The sequence below is a fragment of the Nycticebus coucang genome, chromosome 5 (assembly GCF_027406575.1).
Source record: "Nycticebus coucang isolate mNycCou1 chromosome 5, mNycCou1.pri, whole genome shotgun sequence".
Lineage (NCBI taxonomy): Eukaryota > Metazoa > Chordata > Mammalia > Primates > Lorisidae > Nycticebus > Nycticebus coucang.
The window spans coordinates 141,491,734-141,515,182 of NC_069784.1; the positions used below are offsets into that span (position 1 = coordinate 141,491,734).

General features: G+C 46.7%; 1 protein-coding gene across 2 annotated transcripts in view; it reads right to left on the reverse strand.

The window, feature by feature from the left end:
• Window positions 1–23,449, reverse strand: part of WDR27 (WD repeat domain 27) — a 165,704-nt gene that overhangs the window by 78,946 nt on the left and 63,309 nt on the right. The window contains exons 17-23 of one of the 2 annotated variants that reach the window (XM_053590356.1): window positions 22,695–22,784; window positions 20,535–20,656; window positions 18,085–18,218; window positions 16,857–16,954; window positions 13,461–13,582; window positions 4,350–4,447; window positions 1,484–1,586 (exon numbers count right to left, since the gene is read on the reverse strand). In XM_053590356.1, the coding sequence (XP_053446331.1) occupies window positions 1,484–1,586; window positions 4,350–4,447; window positions 13,461–13,582; window positions 16,857–16,954; window positions 18,085–18,218; window positions 20,535–20,656; window positions 22,695–22,784 (767 nt within the window). Of the gene's footprint in view, window positions 1–1,479; window positions 1,587–4,349; window positions 4,448–13,460; window positions 13,583–16,856; window positions 16,955–18,084; window positions 18,219–20,534; window positions 20,657–22,694; window positions 22,785–23,449 lie in introns of both variants that reach the window. The other variant, XM_053590355.1, reaches the window with a different exon arrangement.

A 23,449-nucleotide genomic window follows, 5' to 3' on the forward strand; every position in this document is an offset into this window, starting at 1 on the left:
AAGGCTACGGAGATCAATATGGTGATAAGGTTTCTGCATTTCACCGGAATTAGTAAAATATCAGCTCTAAGAGTCTGATAAAATATCAGGTATGTCCACGGTGACCTGTAGAACCACCACCTACACATACACACACAGCAATGTACAAAGACACATAGTTCAAGAAATATGAAAAGTAAAATAGAATTCTAAAAAACAGTCTAAAAGGAAGTAGGAAAGGTAAAAACAGAGGCACAAGCAATAAAAGGTCAACGGCACCCACACACACCAACTATTACGTCAAATGTATGTGGTGTGAACCTGCCAATTACGAGATTGTCACATTAGTTAAAAAAAAATAAGACTCAACTTGAGCTTTCTAAAATAAAAAACAAATTTAAATGTCACGATATGGACAAATCAAAATAAAGCTTAGAGGAAGATACAACATGTTAAATGCTAATCAAAAGAAGAGTAGTTGTGTTTATAGCAAAGTAGACTTCAGAAAAATACACTCCATTGATACACACACACACTTCAATCTTTTTAAATTACCAGAAAACTCAATTCCATGAGCAGAGTGCTGTGAACTAAAGTAGGTGCCCTAACACAGATCTGTCACCCTAAACTCCTGCGGGACAGACTCGTTGTCTTATGACAGTGTTTATCCCACCCATGAGGGCAGGGTCGTCAGGAGGATCCCCCCATCTACCTCCTAAGGTTGCTTGATGGCACTTACATTCCAACGAGTGTTGGAGGGACACTCAAACCACAGCAAGTGTCCTCACAAGAGAAGGGGCCAGGAGATGTGAGACCCTCAGAGGAGCGACTCGGCCTCCAGCCCAGGAGAAGCCCTCAGTGGCTCCTCAGGCCCTGCAGAAGCTCCCGGCCCTCACCGGCCTTCAGACTCTGTTGTTTTAAGCCTCCAAGTTTGCGGTAATTTGTTACAGCCGCCCTCAGAAACTAATCCTAGGCCTCTTTAAACATAGTAAGGACAAATGGGTATTTACCAGCATCTGCTCCAAATCCACCACAGTACATTTGCCCAGGGTGTGGGGTGTATAGTGAAGGGTCAGGCAATCCCTTCAAGTGAACACCGCATCCCCACAGACAGGACAAATAAAACGAGTGCCCTAGGTAGGCAGACAAGGTCTGGCATTTTACTAATTAATGTTGTCATCTCGTAGTAAAAATACAGCATGTAATGCAATGTCTTTCCCATTTTTACATAGTAAGCACCAGAGAGTATTTTGAAATAATTAAAAAATGAATAAAGAAATGAATTAATGATTAGTGTTTACCATGTACCACTAGGAAAACCTGAGAGCCCTTCATCCCTCACATATTACAGTTATTAAAGTAATATTACTTACTGGGAGTCACAATATATTGACCAATAGCCAAACAAATAGATTTTTTATCCAAGTATTCAATAACAGCAAACAGCCCACACCATAATGAAGTCAACAATCTCTCCATGTAAACACCCGGCATCAGCACCTACGTGTCTGTCCTCAGCACCACACACCACGAATCGCCCGCAGGGGCTGAAGGCGGCTCCGCAGGGGTGGCAGCGGTTCAGGTGCCCTGCAAAGTGGCGCTCACACCTACAAGGAGAAAAGGTGACTTTCTAACTTCAGCACAAATCAGAGGAAAGAAACCAACTTGTTGCTTTTCTTTCCAAAAAGAACCAACAGTGGAGAAATATTTTACAGGTGAGGATTATTAAATGGTACACGTGTTATTCTGGAGCCCTTTAAAAATAACTCAAGTACTTTTCAAGGTCATAAATTGCCAAAGATGACAAAACTAACAGAAAACGAACTTTTAATATATGAAGAAGATGAAATTATAAACATATTCTGGTGATACTTAAAATTATAAAAACAAACCTTCTAAAATCATAAATTATTTAGATAAATTATTTGAAGACTTTTGGAAGGTGCAGCGTTCTATCAAGGGTGGTTAAGTTTCACAAAGTGTGACATAAAAAGGGTTTATTTTTTTAAAATGTCAGGGAATCCATGCTACTTTTTCTATAGAATCTCTAACACAAGTACACACATGGAAATATATATGTCAACCTCATTGTTTGTTATAATATACGTAATTGTCAGGATAGATACCATCTTTTATGTAAATAGGATTTTACATATTTACAGATAAAATATTTTATATGTAATATGAATATGTAAAAGTAATCAAATATGCACGACAGACTCTAAATGAATCACGTGAGGACGGTGTGCCAGCCTGGACGGCTACCCAGCTTTGGAACACTTGCGCCTGCTCACACAGACTCCTCACATGGTACACGCGTGTGCAACTGCGACCAGAGCATCATGTTTGGCTACGTAATGTCTTAATTTATCCATCCTGCCTCTCAAAGTCAGTATCTAATTTATTGAATACCTGCTGTGTCCTACGCAGTGCTAATTCTGTAGAGATAATTCTATCTAGAAAAAGTCTGTAGATGGTGACATAGGTTTTAGAAAATATAATGAGCTGTGTTGTACCCCTGAGAAAAGAGATCGAACCTGTGCGGAAACGTCACAAACATTTGTCACACATTTACTTTTATCTTTCACATTAATGTTTTATAATTAGTTTAATTTTTTAATTTTTATATTCTTCTTTTACTACAAAAAGAAAAGAAGCACAAGCACACGGGGTCAAATGACAGCCCGGAAGCACGGTGGGCATCCTGCTCTTCTCTGCACACGCAGTTTCTTCCTTTTTACAAAACTGGGGGACACACTGTGCAGCTTCATGTCCTGCTGTGCTCACCTCACCTTCCACGAGCACCCCTATAATCACATGGTTTGTCCGTGCCCCTGGAGAGACTTGAGGAGTGGTGCTGAGAGCAGGTGCTGGGGCCGGGCCCAAGCCCAGGCCCAGCTCAACCCCCTTCTCACCAAAGGGCCTTGAGGGTGTTGCCAGCCCCATCCTCACTGTCCTCATGTGTGACATGGCTCGGAGGAGTTGAAATAGCGCCTGGCACCTGAGAACCACTAGGTGTGAAGGGACTGGGCTCAGAAGCAGCCCAAGAGCTGGAGGGCACTCCAGTGGGTGATGTAGCAGCTGTCGCTGAATGAGCCGGAGGCCTGGCAGGCTGTGGGGAAGGTGGGCAACAAGATGGGGAAGCCAAGTGCAAAAACACGCCACCCTCTGAAACTGCAACTTAAATGACCATCACTAGCAACCACATCTTGCCGGCTGGCGGTTGGGTACTAAGCAGATGGCCATTGCTTAATGGCCGGGATGCCCTCAGAGAAACGGGTGGTCAGGCGGTTTCCCCCTGCGTGGACCCCACTGAGTGCATCTGCACGCACCCTGATGGTACAGCCCCAAACAGCCAGGTCATGGGGAACAGCCTGTGCCCCTTGGGCTACAAACCCATGAGACCAGTTCAGTACCAAATACTGCAGGCCACTGTAATGCAGTGGTGTCTGTGTATCTAAACATCTAAATACAGAAATGCTTCAGTAAAGCTACACAAAAAGAAGCAAAAACCCACAGTGCGCAGATTGCAGTGGGCACTGTTCTAGACCAGTGGTTCTCAACCTGTGGGTTGCGACCCATAGGAACTGTATTAAAGAGTTGCGGCATTAGGAAGGTTGAGAACCACTGTTCTAGGCTGTCTTCCTTCTGCCTATAAAAAGAAAGTCACTGTCAAACCGCCTCAGGCAGGTCCTCTGGAGGTCTCCAGAGAAGGACTGTTGTCACAGGAGACAAGAGCACCATGCGTGTCTCTGCTCCGACCACCTCCCAGTGGGACCAGACGTGGAGGTGGAGACAGTGACCCTGACCCTGTGCAGGCCTAGGCTGATGTGGCTGTTTGTCTCTTAGTTTTAACCAAATAAGTTTAAAAAGTGAAAGAAAGGACGTTTTAAAAGTAGAAAAAAGTTTATTGAACAAGGATATAAATAAAGAAAATACTTTGTACAGCTGTTAGTTTTAAGCTATTACTACAAAAGAGCCAAAAGTTAAAAAAAATAATTAGAGACTTAACGAAATAAAAAAGTTACAGTAATTTAAGGTTAACTTACTACGGAAGAAAGAAAAGTATTTTAGAAATAGATTCAGCGTGGCCTGAGTGTGCAGTGCTGATAAAGTCCACAGGGGGGCACAGGCCTTCAGGTCAGGCACCACCAGCTCACCCAGAGCAGCTTCCAGTCCCTCCCACCAGCTCCTCTTGTGTTAAGGGCCCTCCTGAGGACGTCTCGACATGCAGGAGCAGCCTGTGCTTACTCTAAGTCGAGTGTAGCAGAGGGAGATCAGAGCCTGACACTTCACATCCCAAAGGCACACCCACGTTTTCTGTGCACAAATCAGTCAGTGTGCACAGACTGACCACAGCTGGGCCTCACCTCAAGGTTCTCAGATCCCACAGCTTCATCCCATCACCAACAGCAGAAGTTAGGAAGAGATTGTAAGCCTGGGAGTGTTGGGTTGCAAACGATGAGCCCTATAACATAAGGGGAATCGAGACGTGCTTTTAACAGCTGCGTTAATCAGCATTATACAAATGATATCGAATAACATCCTCATCTACAGTATGAAATTAACACAATTTTTTTCTTATTTTTAACAATTTAAGAAGTGGACTCCAAAAACTTCCATATGAAGTGATGAACAAGAACACATTTTTGACTTAAGAGCTATTGATGTCTATTTTCTCTACATGTCATGTCGCCGAGAGTCACCGTAAGATGATCAAGGATCAAAGACCACGATATTAACATACCAAACTTTATTTTGAAAGTGTAGGTCATGAGCCATCCTCAATAAATCATCTTAAGGATACCTCTTAATAAGGAACTTATAGTTAAGGTGAGTTATTAATCTGCTGATGATCAAACCCCAAGACACACTGGGCAGGTTCTTGGGTTGTTGCAGGTGAGACCCACCTGCCTCAGACACTTATTTCCCCTGAGGTGCGGTTCCTTCCGAGGTCCTGGCCCTGACTCTGTCTGGAGAAATTCTGTCAGAATCTGAAAGGTCTCCCTGCATGGGACTGAACTGAACTCCATCTACAGAACCTGTGGGACAGAGCATAGGGTGGTAAGTGCCAGGCACTAGGGGCAGAGTGACCAGGGGGAAAGCCGAGGGTGACTGCTGCCCATGAGCACCAAGTACAGTACTCACCAGACTCAGATCTGTCCCAGCCCTGGGTCATGGTCAGCAGAGATAAGATTAAGACCAGACGGAGGGTAGTAAACAGGATGTGCTAGGAGTCCTACAATGCAGTTAAAGAAAAGCTCTTTGTTTTGTAAGCTTCACTCTCTCTTCGAAGCTTGCCGCTGCACTGTGTTCTCTTGTGCCTGAGATGCAATGAAGCCCATGAAGAGCTTTGAGAGCAGCTTCACCTTTGTCTCTCCATGTGGAGGGCTTGAAGTGTTAACATCCCTGGGTCCCTCCGTTCAGTGCAAATGGACTAAGCAGGTGTTACTCATTTTGCATCAAGTCACAGCGACAATCACCTAAATACATTATGATTGATATTTTTTTTGTTTTGTTTTTTTTTTTTTTTTTTTTTTTTTTTTGGTTTTTGGCCGGGGCTGGGTTTGAACCCACCACCTCCGGCATATGGGACCGGCGCCCTACTCCTTGAGCCACAGGCACCGCCCAATGATTGATATTTTTTTCCATCTTCCTTCTGGGTCAAGGCTATCCAAAACACTAAGACAGATTTAATAAAGGATATTCACAGTATTTATGCTTAAAATATGCCTAGAAGTCATTTGTCATTACAACCAGGAAATAAGGATTTATGTAAGTTCAATAAGAACCATAACTAATCTATACCAAGTCTTAACTCTGTGCCTGCAGCATTCTAAGCACTCAGGTTGTGTCCTCCCAACAAACTTGGGAAGTACAATTTCACACCCACTTCCAGGCAGGAGGCTGACGATGTCCCCTTATCAGCTCACAGCAGCCAGAGCTCTCACTCCAGCTTTCACCAGTGGTCCCAGGTGAGGACCTTGGTAACTTGCAATGTGATATAAAAATAACGGGGCAGACTTTTTTTTTTCCTTAGAGACAGAGTCTCACTTTGTCACCCTCGGTAGAGTGCTGTGCCATCACAGCTCACAGCAACCTCCAGCTCTTGGGCTTATGCAATTCTCTTGCCTCAGCCTCCCGAGCAGCTGGGACTACAGGTGCCCGCCACAACGCCCGGCTATTTTTTTGTTGCAGTTTGGCTGGGGCTGGGTTTGAACCCGCCACCCTCAGTATATGGGGCCGGCACCCTACTCACTGAGCCACAGGCAGACTTTCAGCAAACACCCAGCGATCAGCTGCTGAATGCCAGCGCTACTTGGAAATGACAGGAAGGAACCACTGCCTGCTCTCGCGGGAAGATGGGGCCAGGCAGTGGCTCTGTTTCCTCTGAATACACCTTTCATTTCACTTGGCCAGTTTCTGGTTTGTACTATTTTATTGCTGTTCAGTACTAAATATTTTCTAGCTTTAATTATGATTTTTTTCAACTCAGACTTTGGATGAATCCCTCAGCAGCGATCCAAGTGGGTAAGACACAGACACTCAGTGGGGAGACACCTGTGGCTTGATGCTGCCGCGTACAGGATGGGGCCCCACACCCAACAGGGCGCTGCTTGAGACAGACCTGCACCAGCTCAGGAGTGGTGGCCAGAGGAGAACGAGGGGTGGGGAGGCTGGAGTTTTATCATACCAATAGTTATTTCATTTCTTTTCTTAAATACAGCAGTACCTCAAACTAATGGAGCAAAATAACCTAAGTGACTACTCATAGAAATTCAAGATCTTCTGAGTAATAGAATTGTTTCACTAGAAAAGTTTTTAAGCCTTTACGTATTTTTGTTTTTTAATTTGAATTAGCTAATACTACACAGGGTGGCTATACACGTATATGTACAAATACTGTATTCAGAGAGAGGATAAAAGAGTAGTAACATTTATGTATTTTCATTCTAAAAAGGAACCATTCAGTGATACTAACACATAACTTAAAAATAGTAAAATATGGTCATCATTTCTGCATTTGGAACTCTTGTTAATACCCAATGATAAAATGGGCTAAATTCTGTTTGTTCAACATAACTATAGCAGTAATTATCAGAAGAGATTATTTAATTGGTAGTGCATTCAAATACTAATTAGTAGAGGGACTTTACCTAACAAATGCAATCAGTGTAACCTGGCTTATTGTACCCTCAATGAATCCCCAACAATAAAAAAAAAAAAAAAATAGTAATTAGTGATAGTTAACATGGCTGGTTACTAAATTAAAACAAATTAGGAAAGGCCTGTTTTGAATTTTACTGAAAACACGGCATTTGGGCCGACGATGACTTGTGCTTCTCCCATATTTGGACTTGTGGTGACGGCTGGTGAGCAGTGGCTCCCACGGGCCTGTGCTTCCCTTGAACACTTTCATGTACATTGTGCAGCTGAACAAAAATTTTAAAGTATTTTTAAAAGTAACCTATTAAAACATAACATAACTTTACACCCCTTACCTTCTAGTCCATCAAATACCGTTCTGATATTTATTTTCTGAAAGTAAAATCAGTTATTTTTCTACAGAAAACCTCAGAAATATTTTTCCTCATACAGCGCCTCTCATACAAGAGCCCATGACACCTGAAAGTTCACAGCCTGAGACAGGTGGCCACGGGACCTGTGGCGCAGCCGTCACTCAAGCTGTTACAAAATGCAGGCGTTTTAAGCAGTTCCCTAAAGCAAAGATGCTAAAAGTCTTAATGAAAAGACAGGATTTGAGTGATGAACTCTCTGGAGTCGGCAGAGGAGCGGCCCCATGTCCCTTTGGGAACCAGCAAGGCCACCTGCACGACAAGGCCTTATACAATGAGGCCACCTGCAGGATGAGACCATCTGCCCTGGCCAAGCACCGTAGGAGCAGGGCACACCTGAACTGCCAACCACCTCGGTAGGAAACACCTCTTCTAGCCTGGACCCAGGTGATCTAAGACAGATTTTATCACAACTCCCCCAGTTGAGCAGCGTACCCTGACCTGGCTCTGCAGTTCACACCACCTATGTCTGCTGTTCAGGAAAGAGCAGTGGCCACAGGGTCCAGACAGGAGACAAGAAGTCTGATGAGAGCTGCTGGCTCTGGAGACATGCAGTCAGCACCAAGGAGCCCCAGGGAGCAAAGGCCCAGGCAGCCTGGGCAGGGCCTACCCCACACCTGTAGGTCTCAGTCGCACTAGAGGTCTCAGTCGCACTGGGGCCGGACACACAGGAGAAGCTGCTGCCTCCAGGGCAGGGGAGAGATGTGGTTTAGGGCACCCTGGGGATAGGCGTGTCCTTACCTGCCTTCTATGCACATCCCTCCTCCCACCAGCAAGACCACCCACTCCTATGTAACAGGAGCCAGCCCTTCCTGAGTCATGACTGCTTGACTGTTGAGACCTGCCCTCACACACACACACCCTGCTCTGGGGCACCCTGCCACCTGCGGCCATACCCTCTCACCCACGTGTAACAGCTGGGGACACAGGAGATGCAATTCGTGCGTGGCACATACACACACAGGTGCACATCACACATGCACAAGTCACACATGTGTGTCACACACATGCACATCACACACACGTATTGCATGTGTGGCATGCATCTGGCATCACTCACAGGCACACACATGCATCTCTCACTGGAACTAGAACACGACCCTCTCCCTGCTGCCTCCCACATTCAGAGAAATCCCAAAGGCTCGGCTAGGCCTTCAGCCCCCAGGACCCTCCCCTCCGCCAGGTCAGACCTCTGGGGCTCAGGCCCTCAGCTTTGCCTGTGCAGCTCCCCACGTCTGCCCCATCCCTGTGTCCCACACACTGTTTGCCCAGCACCCCCTCAGCATGGAGCACCTGCCCCCGTGGGCACACATGTTCCTCAAGCACAAGGACTTTGCTGCCCTCACTCGTGCATTCACGGAGCAGAGCTGAGAACGCAGGAGTTTTTAATGGCTATTCTAAGGAAATTAACTAACAGGCACACACACAAAGGTGCCCAAACATGCACAGGTAGGCAGGTGCCCACACATGTGTGCACACACGTGTACATGCCCACCTGTGCATTTACATACAGGTGCATACTTATAGACACACACACCTACTCATACATGTACACACACATTCTTGCACACAGATGCACACACGTTGCCTCTAAGGCAGAAGGTGCTGGAAGAAACACTCATCTATCAACTGTGTTGTTAGGAACAGGTACCCGAGTTAACAGTTCAGCTCAAGGGCAGACTTGTAGCTGACCTTCCTGCCCCCAGGCTATTTGATTCAATTTTTATGTTAAGAAAAGAGAACCATTTGGAAAACAAAATCTTAATAAAACTTACAAAAGTACTGAAAATGAAGTTTTATGTAAAATCTACTGTTACACATCATTACTTATCTGGTTTGTCAAAAGCCTCCAAAAACATGGTTTATGAAAATATGGAAATAAAGACAATAACCAGGAGAAGCTCAAAGCCAGCACTGAAGGCAGAAGTGAATCCTGTCAAACTTGGACCATTGTCGGGGTGAGGCACACTCCTGCCAGGCCCACTGCGTGCCAGGCCCCAGCACCAGGCCAGGAGCCCCCGTCCTCCCAGGTGGGGGCAGCAGGTGTGACAGCCACAGGCATGGTGGCCGGGGCTGGGTGAGCTGTTCAGCTGTGGACTCGTCCTCCCAGGGGCTGTGAGGACCACATGGGGAAAGGCCTGTGTGAGGCAAGTCTCACGCGGAGGCTGTTTTCTAAAACAACACCCAGCAGCCTTCACACATCCATATTTAAAAAGAAGAGCTGCTAACATTTGCATGAATTTAGCACATGCTAAGAGCTTTCTATGTGTTTTAAGTCTTTTAACAGAGCAAAATAAAGTCTACAAAAGGTTAAAAACTTCTATTATGGAATAGGAACAGAGAGGGAATAAAGAAAATGACAAAATGTCACACAAAATAGCAGTTCATCATTTTCCAAAATGAAATAATTTCCCTTGAAAATATAAGAAAAATTGGTTAGCTCAGTCTTAAAAATGTCTTTGCCATAAAGCTAATGTTTTACTTTTCAAGTTATAACTTTTTAAAAAGTATTTAGAAATCCAAAATTATATTTTTGTATTTGCAATGTAAGCATCTGAAACAATTTAAAATAAATTTGGGAACTAAATTGAAAAATAAATTCTTCCTGGACTGTAACATGCCAAGTTTTAATCTAGACCAAGTTTTTATGGTTCTGCCATAAACCTCAGAAAGAAATAAAGAACAGAACAAGTAAAAGGAAAAGAAAATAGGGATTTATAACCAAAATGCTGACATCCCATTTTCTGAAAAGCAAAACTAAATTATAACTTCTACACTGCTGGTGGGATTGCAAACGAATACAACCTTTATGGAAAGAAGTGTGGAGAGTCCTCAAAGAACTAAAAGTGGCCCTTCCATTTGATCCTGCAATTCCATTACTAGGCATCTACCCAGAAGAACAAAAATCATGTTATCACAAAGACATTTGCACCAGAATGTTTACTGCAGCCCAAGTGCCCATCAACCCAGGAATGGATCAACAAACCGTGGTACACGTATACCACGGAATACTATTCAGCCATAAGAAAAGATGAAGACTTTACATACTTTATGTTTACCTGATGGAGTTTGAACACATTCTTCTTAGTAAAGTATCTCAAGAATGGGGAAAAAAGTATCCAATGTACTCAATACTATTATGAACACAACATATAAACACTTACACACTCACACGAATGGTAAAACACAAATATAGTCTAGTAGGGGCCGTGGAGAGGGAGGCAGTGGAAGGAAGGTGGGCATTTGGTCGAATTTCACTCAACACACACAAATGTGCACAATGCAAGGGTATGTTTCAAAATAACTAAGAGTAAATTTTAAATGTCTTATCGCAAAAAATAAGTGAGGTAGGTGAGGGCGATGTTAATCAGTTTGATTTACGCATTCCACAATGTATATCAAATCATCACATTGTACCCCATAAAACTTATGACTTTGGTTGAAAATTGAAGTTTAAAAAAGGAAAAAAATAAATTATAATTGGCTCTGAAAAGATGACCTTTAAGAAGTGTCCTGCACAACAAATCCAAATTTATAATGAACAAAGAGATACTTTTCTAATAATTCACAGAACTTAAAAAAAAAAGAAGCAGCAGCAAGTGTCAAAACGTAAGGAGTGTGTGCAAAATGTAAAATTCACAACATAAAAGGAGGTTCACGCACAAGGTGTTTATCTTCATGACTGGAAAATTTTAACACAAGAATGACAATATTTGGTAAATTTAATCAATTTTCATAGAACTCGATTATCTAAAGACTCAGAGACTAGAAAGCTGATCCCGTGGACAACTACACAGCATTTCCAGAAAGACACTTGGACATTAACAAGCCTTATCTTCAGATAAGCGTTTATATATTGTATCTTGAGAATGATACATCCAAAACTTTTAAATGCTGTTTGTCAAATTTTATCTACATGCTGACTAGTCTTTTCAAGAAACCTTATTTGCTCTTGAGATTTACACCTTATTTCTAGTACAAGGACGGTATCTTTTGCTCTGTGGGCCACAGCCAGGCGTGTTCCAGTAGGGAAGGATCAGGGCAGATTCCAGCTCGAGGTACCACAATGCCCAGACGCAGAGCCCGGGGGCCACAGTCTGTGCCGTGCTTCCTCAAAGCCAGCACCAGGCCTGGAAGTCATGCCAGATGCATTTAGTGAGTTGGACTGATGCTTTAACATTCTGTATCAAAATGCTAGCTGTCAACATCTCACCAAGTTGCACTTGAATTTAAAGGGAATCATAATACCTAAAAATGAGGATGGGTATTAAACAATCATTTAAAAAGTTAACGACTCCATTATGGAATTCATTTAAAATCCTGGAAAAACATAAAATCTAATAATTAAATCTCAAACTCAGCTGAACCTTGATGGATCTTACTGTGGAAACGGGAGTAGGAGAGCCCAGTTGGCAGACGCAGAGCAGCCTTCTTCTCTGAGCTGCCGGAAGACCCTGAACCTGGGCCACCACAGCATTGACCTGACCAACACTCACTTCAAGGCTGAACTTGCCACTTTTATAGCCTTATAAGGAAGTTACAAAACTCTCCAAAGAGGTTCCTTCCTCGGGGGACCCACTACAGTGTTTAAAAACACGTTTGTTCTATTTTTATGATACAAGATTCAGTACAAATAAAAGATGAAGAAAAATAACAATCTTTTCTTCAACAACTCTCTCCCAGCTGATGTTTTCCACAGTATTACACAAACCAGAGAAGTCCTGAACAGCCACCAGCATAGTCTGAGCAGGAGGAAACCTTGTGTGCCGAGGCTACGCAGCAAGGAGGTGGCTTCTGGCCCCCAGCTCCAAAGCCCCCACACCGCATCCCTGATCTGCGTCTGCGGCTGTTCGGCAGACACCCACAGGACCATCTTCCAGGACACAGAGCCCCCAAATCCTCGTACCAAGGCAAAGGCTTCCTGAAGCCTTTGCCTCCCAACCTCAGTCAGAAGTGACTCAAGAACAAACCTGCTTTACCCAAACTTAACTTGACAGCCTGGATTTGGTGCTCTCTTTCCCACTTGAATGGATTAAAAACTTCACAGACTCTTGGGCCATGCCTGCCCTGCCAAACCGAAATCTAAAGCGAGCCTTGAAAAGGTGCGCAGCTGCAGAGGCGGAGTCTCCAACCACCTCGGAAAGGCCTCTCCACAACCCTTGGTCAAATGCACATATCAGAAAGCGTTACAAGGCAAATCCTTAACTGGGAAAGCCTTTCCAAACATATCAAAAGTAAAAATGGTAGTTTTAGTCCTTAAAAAACTCTAGTTGGTTCACAAGTCTTAGATGTTCTTTTGGGTAAGAAAGTGTCTACTGGACCAAGTGGCTCTGAGAGAATGAATTTGTCACACGTCTTCTCTGATGACAAGCTGGTACCACCCTTGGCTGTGCTATTTTTAAACTACTTCTGTCAGAGCAGACTGTCCCCACACTCCCATCTACCGGGAGAGGCTGCCCACTCCACAGTCCCTTAGGGTCATGTGACTATCAGTGAGTCGGGTGACTCCTATACAGTCACCTGACCATCATTCACTCACATGAGCATCATTCAGTCAGTCACATGACCATCATTTGGGTCACGTGGCTAGACTTCATTCAGTCACATGACCAGCATTTCAGCTATTGTAGGAAATGCCCACACCCCTGTCAAGCTTTAAGTGAGAATTTATTGCTAGTAAAGTCTTACAATGGACCTATAAAATTATCTAAGACAATAGTACACAAACATTCAGCATGATATTAAAATATTTTCTAAGGTCAAAACAAATCTCAGAATAACAATCAATAAAACTTAACATTGAATTTGGTAGCAAACAGTTATAAAATTGCATCATACATTTCTATCCAGTAAGCCCTTTAAGCACATAATTTTGCAAAAGATATACACTGTCCCAAAACTCACTTTATTTTGGCAGATTTGATGGACAGGCCGAGAATGGGCTTCCGCTACCACAGCTGCACTGCATCCGACATTGAGGTCGAACACTTCCAACGTCCTGTTTCGGCCAGCTGTGAGTACAACATCTGCAGTGATTCTGTTAGGGAACTCCTCTCAGTGACCTCACCCACAGGGGAGGGGCAGTTCCACCTCTGTTATTAACACATTTGGGGACATTGGGAGACTCACAAATGGATGGCTAGTTAAGAATTTCTGAAGTTCTGCCGGAGAAGCCTGAGCCCACCCCAGCTTGGTGCCCTCCAGCCTCCCCAGCCTTAGAGAGAGGGAGACGAGGCTTGAGTCGGGAGACGAAGAGTTTTACTGCAGGGTGCACAGTGTTTGAGATGTGTGAGATGTGAGATCAAGACATCACGTAGCTACTGACCTCGGCAGACGGTTCTGAGCTGAGACCAACAATGAAACCAGGTGGGGACCTCACCTAGAACAGGTGCACAACCTGCAGGGACACAGGGTGAGGTCCCTGCAGCCAACTCCACAAATGTGACATATGGGGGAAATTCACAGATGCGGGGTTCACGTGACCACCAGCACTACCCAACTATGTGTGGCACAAAGAGCATTTACTAGATTCCATCCTAAGTCCAATGCCAGCGTCAAGACAAGCAGAAACTGTAAGCTGAGCCAGGACAATCAGTGAGACATTTCTTCTAGGGTTTTTAAGCAAACGATTCTAGCATAAAAATACCTCAGTGCTAGGGTGGCACCTGTGGCTCAGTGGTTAGGGCGCTGGCCCCATATATCGAGGGTGGCGAGTTCGAACTCGACCCCAGCCAGCTAAAACAGCAGTGACAACTGCAACAAAGATAGCCAGGTGTTGTGGCGGGCACTTGTAGTCCCAGCTACTCGGGAGGCTGCGGCAAGAGAATCACCTAAGCCCAGGAGTTGGAGGTTGCTGTGAGCTGTGACGCCACAGCACTCTACCAAGGGCGACATAATGAGACTCTGTCTCAAAAAAAAAAAATAGAGGCTGGCCATACGGTTGAAGAAAACAAACCTTTATTTCAGTCCTTCTGAAATTTTAATTATTAAATCCCTTAATATACCTCAACTTAGACCTATCTTTGAATAAATTAAATTTTTTTTATTAAATCATAGCTGTGTACAATAATGCAATCATGAGGTACAATGTGCTGGTTCCATATACAGTCTGAAATATTTTCACCAAACTGGTTAACATAGCCTTTATGGCATTATCTTAATTATTGTGTTCAAACCCTTATACTCTACACTCTACACCTAATATGAAACTAATTTATAGCTTTCATAAGAAGGCTATAACCCAATCTCAGTATAAATTAAAATTTTATACAATGAATTCCTAAAGATCAGGAGCTTTTCTTCTAAATAAATTAAAATCATTTTTTAATTAAAAGTGATGAAGTTAGGCACAAAAATTCAAAAAGTTTTGACTCAATTTCATATTCTACCTAACAGCAACCACAGTGAAGTTTGCCAGCCCTCCCTATGATATGGGGCAATGGTGCAGTTTAACCGAAGGCTGTCTTGGTAAATGCAACTGTTTAGCACAAAAATGTGCTAAATTACTACATATTATTCAGTAAAGTACATAACAGAAATGCAGCAGCTTGCTCACTGTATGTCAGACGCTCCATCGCCTGTGGGAATAGAGCTCTGAGGGACTTCTCACTGCTGAGGTGAAATCATCACACATTCTGTGATTGCAAGACCTCGTGCCCCAAGAGCAGGGTCCCGAGCACCTGTGCCCAGCCCACGCCCCCCTCGGCCGGTACTCAGCAGTGCCCAGCCTACGCCCCCCTTGTCAGAGGCTCAGCAGTGTCCAGCCCACATCCCACTGGGAAGATGCTCAGCAGTGCCCAGCCCACGCCCCCCTTGTCAGATGCTCAGCAGTGCCCAGCCCTCGCCCCCCTCGGCAGATGCTCAGCAGTGCCCAGCCCACGCCCCCCTCGGCAGCTGCTCAGCAGTGCCCAGCCCAAGCCCCACTGGGCAGATGCTCAGCAGTGCCCAGCCCACGCCCCACTGGGCAGATGCTCAGCAGTGCCCAGCCCACGCCCCCCTCGGCAGATGCTCAGCAGTGTCCAGCCCACGCACCACTGGGCAGATGCTCAGCAGTGCCCAGCCCACGCCCCCCTCGGCAGATGCTCAGCAGTGCCCAGCCCACGCCCCCCTCAGCAGATGCTCAGTAGTGCCCAGCCCAAGCCCCACTGGGCAGATGCTCATCAGTGTCCAGCCCACGCAACACGGGCCAGATGCTCAGCAGTGCCCAGCCCACGCCCCACTGGGCAGATGCTCAGCAGTGTCCAGCCCATGCACCACTGGCCAGATGCTCAGCAGTGTCCAGCCCATGCACCACTGGGCAGATGCTCAGCAGTGCCCAGCCCACGCCCCCCTCGGCAGATGCTCAGCAGTGCCCAGCCCACACCCGCCTCGGCAGATGCTCAGCAGTGCCCAGCCCACGCCCCCCTCGGCAGATGCTCAGCGGTGCCCAGCCCAAGCCCCACTGGGCAGATGCTCAGTGGTGTCCAGCCCACGCACCACTGGCCAGATGCTCAGCGGTGCCCAGCCCACGCCCCACTGGACAGATGCTCAGCAGTGCCCAGCCCATGCCCCCCTCGGCCGGTGCTCAGCAGTGCCCAGCCCACGCCCCACTGGGCAGATGCTTAGCAGTGTCCAGCCCACGCCCCACTGGGCACATGCTCAGCAGTGCCCAGCCCACGCCCCACTGGGCAGATGCTCAGCAGTGTCCAGCCCACGCCCCACTGGGCAGATGCTCAGTAGTGCCCAGCCCACACCCCAGTCGGCCAGGTGCTCAGCAGTGCCCAGCCCACACCCCACTGGGCAGATGCTCAGCAGTGCCCAGCCCACGCCCCCCTTGTCAGATGCTCAGCAGTGCCCAGCCCACGCCCCACTGGGCAGATGCTCAGCAGTGTCCAGCCCACGCCCCACTGGGCAGATGCTCAGTAGTGCCCAGCCCACACCCCAGTCGGCCAGGTGCTCAGCAGTGCCCAGCCCACGCCCCCCTTGTCAGATGCTCAGCAGTGCCCAGCCCACGCCCCACTGGGCAGATGCTCAGCAGTGTCCAGCCCACACCCCACTGGGCAGATGCTCAGCAGTGCCCAGCCCACACCCCACTGGGCAGATGCTCAGCAGTGCCCAGCCCACGCCCCACTGGGCAGATGCTCAGCAGTGCCCCGCCCACACCCCCCTCGGCAGATGCTCAGCAGTGCCCAGCCCACACCCCACTGGGCAGGTGCTCAGCAGTGCCCAGCCCACGCCCCACTCTGCAGGTGCTCAGCAGGGCCTTGCTGTAAGCGTGATGCTCCACAGGTGAAATATGAGAGGGACCCAGGAGAAGGATACGAGAATAAAAGTCGTTGACAGCCGATAAACTGGTCATGTCCACCCCGTCCGTCATAGAAAGCCTACAAACCGACTTGGACCAACTCTTTTGCTTATACCTGGAAGAAAATTAAAGATGATCAATCTTTTTTCTTACCTTCAACTACAAATAAACATTCTACCTTTACGAAAATTGAAAATGAAAATAAAGTTGCTGTAGCCCTTTAAAAGTCATAGTTTATAACACTGAGGGAATAGTGAGACTTCAGTTCTCCATTAGAAACTCTACTTTCTCCCAGAGCAGCCTGAGGATGGAGGAGTCATCAGGATGAAGCCAACAGCCTTCCCCATTCCCAGGGAATTCACACCAGAGTGATTCTCAGGGAATTCACACCAGAGAGATTAGGAGAGGGGAAACATGTGGTGGGCACCATGCCCACCCGCCAGAGCAGGACCTGACCTCCTCCTCCCACCAGGCTGGAGAAGTGGCCTTGCAGGCTGCAGGCAGCCTGAGAAGGGGAGGCTGAAATGTCCCACATGGTCCCAAACCCCCTGCAGAGGGAAGACAGAAGGTGGATGCGTGCAGGTGCACAAGTTGCCCAGCGCTCCGTTCACGGCAGCGAGAAGTGGGAGGCACTGGCTGCCCTCGGTCAGGGGCTAACAGGGTCTGCGCGTTGCTGCAGAACGTCATACAGCAGCTAAACAACGAACAGGTTGCCCATCTCAGAAACACAACTGTGACTGTGAAGGTAAGTGTGCTACCCTTAAACCCTCAAAAATAAAATCACAAGAATACATACACAGCGAAAAGTAGAAAAACCATGGATGAGAAGCAAAGACACCATTTTAAAAGGACAAAAAGGGGAAGAAAACACAATTGGGAGGGAAGGTCTCCAACTCTCTCTGTAATATTTTATTTCTTTAAAAAAATTTTAAACAAAGACAGCAAAATGTTAATATTTGTCTAAGCTGGGTGTCTATTATTTCCCACATCTATGTATTTGAAATATTTCCTAATTTTAACTTATTATTATAAACAGTATTTGTCCCAGGTAACATCACTTTAATATGCTGTAGAACCAAGATGATAATTCAGTTTTCCGAAGTCTCCAATTCTCTCCTTCCGTCACACAAGGGAGGTTGTTAACAGGTGGGCACTGAGCCACTCGGCTCTCACCGAGAACATCGGCATCACCACACAGGCCTCCTCTGGCTCAGGAAGTTTGAAAAGTGGGGAGGGGGCGCCTACCGTTTTATCTCATCTTTGCACGTGTCGATATGATACTTCCGCAGCTGAAGTTCAGGGCCAGAAGACAACAGTATGAAAGCGTCTATATAATAAAACTGTGCAGACTGTATAGGCTTAGAAAACATGTCTTTGCTCTGTAATGAAATCAGCAATTATTGCCAATAAATGTTAATAAAAAAAGACACTATTTCTTTAAACAAATACTTGTATAATACCCGACATCTATTTATTCTAAAAGTGTAAATATAATTTATTAGAACCAATTTACAATTTTTGTCTCTGTTCACTACCTCTGAAAGGTATTGTATGATTAAAATTTTACTGCAGTAAGCGTTAGAATTCTGGCTGTTTAAAAATTTTAATATATGGGCGGCACCAATACCTCAGCAGGTAGGGCGCTGGCCACATACACTGAGGCTGGAGGGTTTGAACCCGGCTCAGACCAGCTAAAACAACGACAACTGCAACAAAAAAAAATAGCCAGGTGTTGTGGCAGGGCCTGTAGACCCAACTTCTCAGGAGGCTGAGACAAGAGTATCACTTATGCCCAAGAGTATAGGTTGCTGTGAGCTGTGATGCCACAGCGCTCCATCCACGATGACAGTCTGAGGCTCTGTCTCAAAAAAACAAACAAAAAACCTTTTAAAATAAAAAATTGAAACTGGCTTTGCACTTGTAGCTCAAGCAACTAAGGTGCCAGCCACATACACCAGAGTTGATGGATTCAAATCCAGCCCAGGCCCACCAAACAACGATGACAACTATAACCAAAAAAATAGCAGGCACTGTGGTAGGCGCCTATAATCTCAGCTACTTGGGAGGCTGAGGCAAGAGGATCTCTTAAGCCCAAGAGTTTGAGTTTGCTGTGAGCAGTGATGCTAGGACACTCTACCTAGGGCAACAGCTTGAGACTCTGTCTCAAAAAAAAAAAAAAAATTGAAACTTAGGCCGGGTGCAGTGGCTCATGCCCGTAATCCTAGCACCCTGGGAGGCCAAAGCGGGTGGATAGCTTGAGCTCACGAGTTCAAGACCAGCCTGAGCAAAATTGAGACTCCATCTCTACTAAAAACAGAAAAACTGAGGCAAGAGGATCGCTTGAGCTGGGGTTGGAGGTTGCTGTGAGCTATCACACCACAGCACTCTACCCAGGGTGACAGCTTGAAACTCTGTCTCAAAAATAAAATAAAATAAAAATTAGCAGTAAACAGCCAAAAGTAGTGAGGATTTTATCAAAGCTGAAATTTAAACATGCTATAAAATGTAGTTCTAGGTGGTGGGGCGCGGTGGCCATGCCTGTGATCCCAGCACTCCAGGATGCTGAGGCTGGTGGATCGCCTGAGCTCACGAGTTAGAGACCAGCCTGAACTAGAGTGAGATCTGTCTCTAAAACCAGCCGAGCATTGTGGCAGGCACCTGTAGTCCCAGCTACTCGGGAGGCTGAGGCAAGAAGATCACTTGAGCCCAAGAGTTTGAGCTTGCTATGAACTATGACACCACAGTACTCAACCAGGGGTCAAGAAAGTGAGACTGTCTCAAAATAAAAAAAAAAAAAATGTAGTTCTAGGGTGCCTACTCCCAAATGCAGCTCTCACAGCCAACAGCACCTCCATGTAGAGAAAGCTGGTGAGTGAAGGTGCCCAGAGCACGGGGCCCCGTCCACCCTCCTGCCTCTGCTGTCTTTCTAGTACTCGGCCCCTTTTTGTGTCAGACCTATAGCAAGCAAATGCTAACAGCATCTTTGGAAACCTCACCACCTTTAATGCTATTTTCTCTACAAATCACCTGTGAGAGTTTTATCAGTCAGAGAAGGTTTCCTGTCACCGTCTCTCCTCCTGTCCCAGTGGTGAGACTACTGTCACCTTCCTGTCTTTCCCACTCCCAGTGGTCTGCCATATGTTCATTAACGGGTTATTTTTCTTCCCTAAAATCTACAACCTCCACATAATATCCCCTTGGAGAGGATCACCTAAACTATTAAAGCACACTGAATTGCTATTTGAAATTATTCAGGTATTTAATTAGTCATTTTGCCATTTGCAGACCATAACAAATGTGAGAATCGTGTAACTGCGTGTGGGCGTGTGCAGGCGAGTGTCAGGGACACCAGAGTTCTCAGGACGGTGTGATCACATGTGGGTGTGTGCAGGCGAGTGTCAGGGACACCAGAGCTCTTAGGACGGTGTGATCACATGTGGACGTGTGCAGGCAAGTGTCAGGGACACCAGAGCTCTCAGGATGGTGTGACCACATGTGGGTGTGTGCAGGCGAGTGTCAGGGACACCAGAGCTCTCAGGACGGTGTGATCACATGTGGGTGTGTGCAGGCGAGTATCAGGGACACCAGAGCTCTTAGGACTGTGTGACCGCGTGTGGGTGTGTGCAGGCGAGTGTCAGGGACACCAGAGCTCTCATTCTGAGCCTTCACCTATAAGGAGTGTGACTGTCCATTACCAGCAAGAGCGTGAGCTCTGTGTGGCGAACGGACCACACCCGCAGTGTCCTGTCCTGGGCAACAGAGAGCAGCCACTTCCGGTTGTGGCTCCAGCAGACAGTGTGCACAGCTCCATCGTGACCTGCAGGGACACGTTGAGAACAGCGTGACCCTAGGGGGCCCTTGTGGCACTTCATTTGTGCCTGTTGTTTGTCCAGCACTGTCACACAACACACCCAGAGCAGCAAGTTCCCAAGCAGTACATAAGGTGCCCAGAGGCATTTCCAGCTACAGATCCAATACCCTGCGGGTGGGTTATCCTCCAGTTAAAGGCTTAACATGGTTTCCCAAGGACGTTTTCTTAAAACCACGCATTTCTTAAAATATGAGGTTCAACACTTTACGTACATCTGTGAGTGTATGTTTTAAGGGTAAAATATATAAAATACAATATTTTAAAGCACAGTATAAAATTCTGTAGATTTCATAATTTATCAGTTATGTAAAGAACTACTACTCTTTAAACATTGAAGGAAAAGTCAAAACCTGCACTGAACACACACACATAGAGGCTGAGCATTTGTTGTGATGGATTTGAAAAGTCTTGTTCAAGCTTCAAGTTGTGTGGAGGCTTCCAAGTGTGCTGTGGTATGCAGGTGTCTGGATGCCGGGGTGCACAGCTCTGACGGTTAACTGTGGTGGGGATACCCACAGCTCCCGGCAGGTGCCCATGATGGTGTCCATGCATTTCTGTTCTGTCCTGGCCTCATTCCTACACCAGCCTAACTCTGGCACCTGACAGGTCCCTGCTGTCTCTGGGTGAGCACTCACTGCCTCTCCTGGACTCCAGCCCTGGACATGAGCTGCTTTGGGGAGCTATCTTGCTCTTGTGACCTCAGAAAGGCCTCCGAATGCCAGGTGTGCAGTGAGGGGGACCAAGGGGACAGGAGCGCTCTCCTGAGGCTGGCAGCTGGACCCAGCTTCACTCACACACCTTAGACAACAAATGGCCCCAGAACTGCTGAATGACCACACTTCAGCTCTCGCAGCTAAGGCCTTTGTGATTAAACTTGCAGCGAATGGGTAACCACAGATTGGAGGATACTACTGACCCAGCTGGGCCCCCTGGGATGGAGCGGCCCTCGTACTGGCCTGGGAGTGTGAACTGCGCAATAATTTAAAGACGAGACAATGAGTCACAGCATCACTATGCCATATGTGTCAGGACACCCAACAAAGCAAAAGTGGAAACGCCAGGAGAGATTTACAAACTAGCATAGAACTCAGCTCTGTAACATGACCCCAAGAAAACAGAGAGCTAAAAAGCAGAGTGGGAAAAAGAGCGGAAGAGCTTTGCTGCCCTCCTGTGCAGACTCCGGTAGCTGTTACTAAAGCTCAGAGGCTGAGGGATGGAGGCGGGGGCCTTCATGCCCAGGGACCTGCTTGGGACCACAAATATTTCAGATTTTACACTTTTTCAGGTTCTGCAATATGGGTATTACACCAGCCGAGCTTCCCTAATCCTGAAATCTGAAATCAGGAATGCTCATTAGAGCAGCATGTTGGTGCTCAAAAAATTTTGGATTTGGGAGCATTTTGGAGTGAAGGAGCCTCAACCTGCATGTGAATCAATGAATGTTTCTTGTCTCTGTGTGTGGTTTTGTTAAATATATACCAACTGCATGATTTGGAACAAGCAGTTTTGAAAACCTCATGGAGAGTTGTGAGATTTTATGGCTTTAGAACCAGGAATGCAGACAGGTCTGAGTCAGGACTGAAGAAGCAGGAATGTCAGCTGCTGTGCTCACCAGCCGTGAGCGTTTACCCTGCTCACTGACACACGTTGTCTGTGCACAAACACTACCATATTTCAAAATACACGTCAAGTGGGTATCTCTCAATTAAACTAATGAAATGCATTTTGAGCATATGAGGTTCAATTCTTCTCACTTCCTCCAAGCCCCAAAGTCTTGGCTCTTGGGCCCAGTCCAGCCGTGGAGGGTGCAGGTTGCTCACAGGTGTGTCCACCCTCAGGGCTCAGGGAATCTGCTCACTAACAGTCATCAAGCCGGGTTCTCTTCTGCTGTTGTCATGAGGACACTAAAGTGAAAACTGACAGCCAAGACCAAAGGCAGACCTGTCTTTAAATTCATATTAATGAAAATTAAGACATGTTTTACCTGAAAAGACAGCAGGGGCTCCAGTGAGGCTGGCATCAAAGACAAGGGACAGATGGTTGGCAAGGCCACAGGCCAGCCACCGACCATCTCCTGTTTAAAAAGTAAGAAACACTCTTACAAAATCCCAACACATAGGAATCACACTGGTGAAGCGTAGAATTTTCACTTAAAATTAGTTTAAGCACTGATAGAGACTTCCCCAGATAGTGAGAGATCTAAAACAGGTAACGAGGCCACACAGGCCTGCAGAGCCTGACACCAGGCAGGAGTGGGCCAGGCCCTGGGCAGGGAGTGAAACTGACCGAGATCCCGTGTCCTTTGGAGCAGCCGGCTGCGTTCTCACAGCCACCCAGGGTGACAGGAGAAGAGCCAGATTATACCTGAGGTACTCAAGAGCCTTGTGAGCAGGCAAAGCTGGACAGCACAGCGCCCACACCTGGCCAATAGTCACATAGCCACATCAGATCTCACACCCCAGGTCACACTGTCCCAAGACACCCTCACACCCTGCTGTGTCCAGTGTCACACCCCAGGTCACACGTCCCAGGACACCCCCACACCCTGCTGTGTCCGGTCTCACACTCCAGGTCACACGTCCCAGGACACCCCCACACCCTGCTGTGTCCGGTCTCACACCCCAGGTCACACGTCCCAGGACACCCCCACACCCTGCTGTGTCCGGTCTTACACCCCAGGTCACACGTCCCAGGACACCCTCACACCCTGCTGTGTCTGGTCTCACACCCCAGGTCACA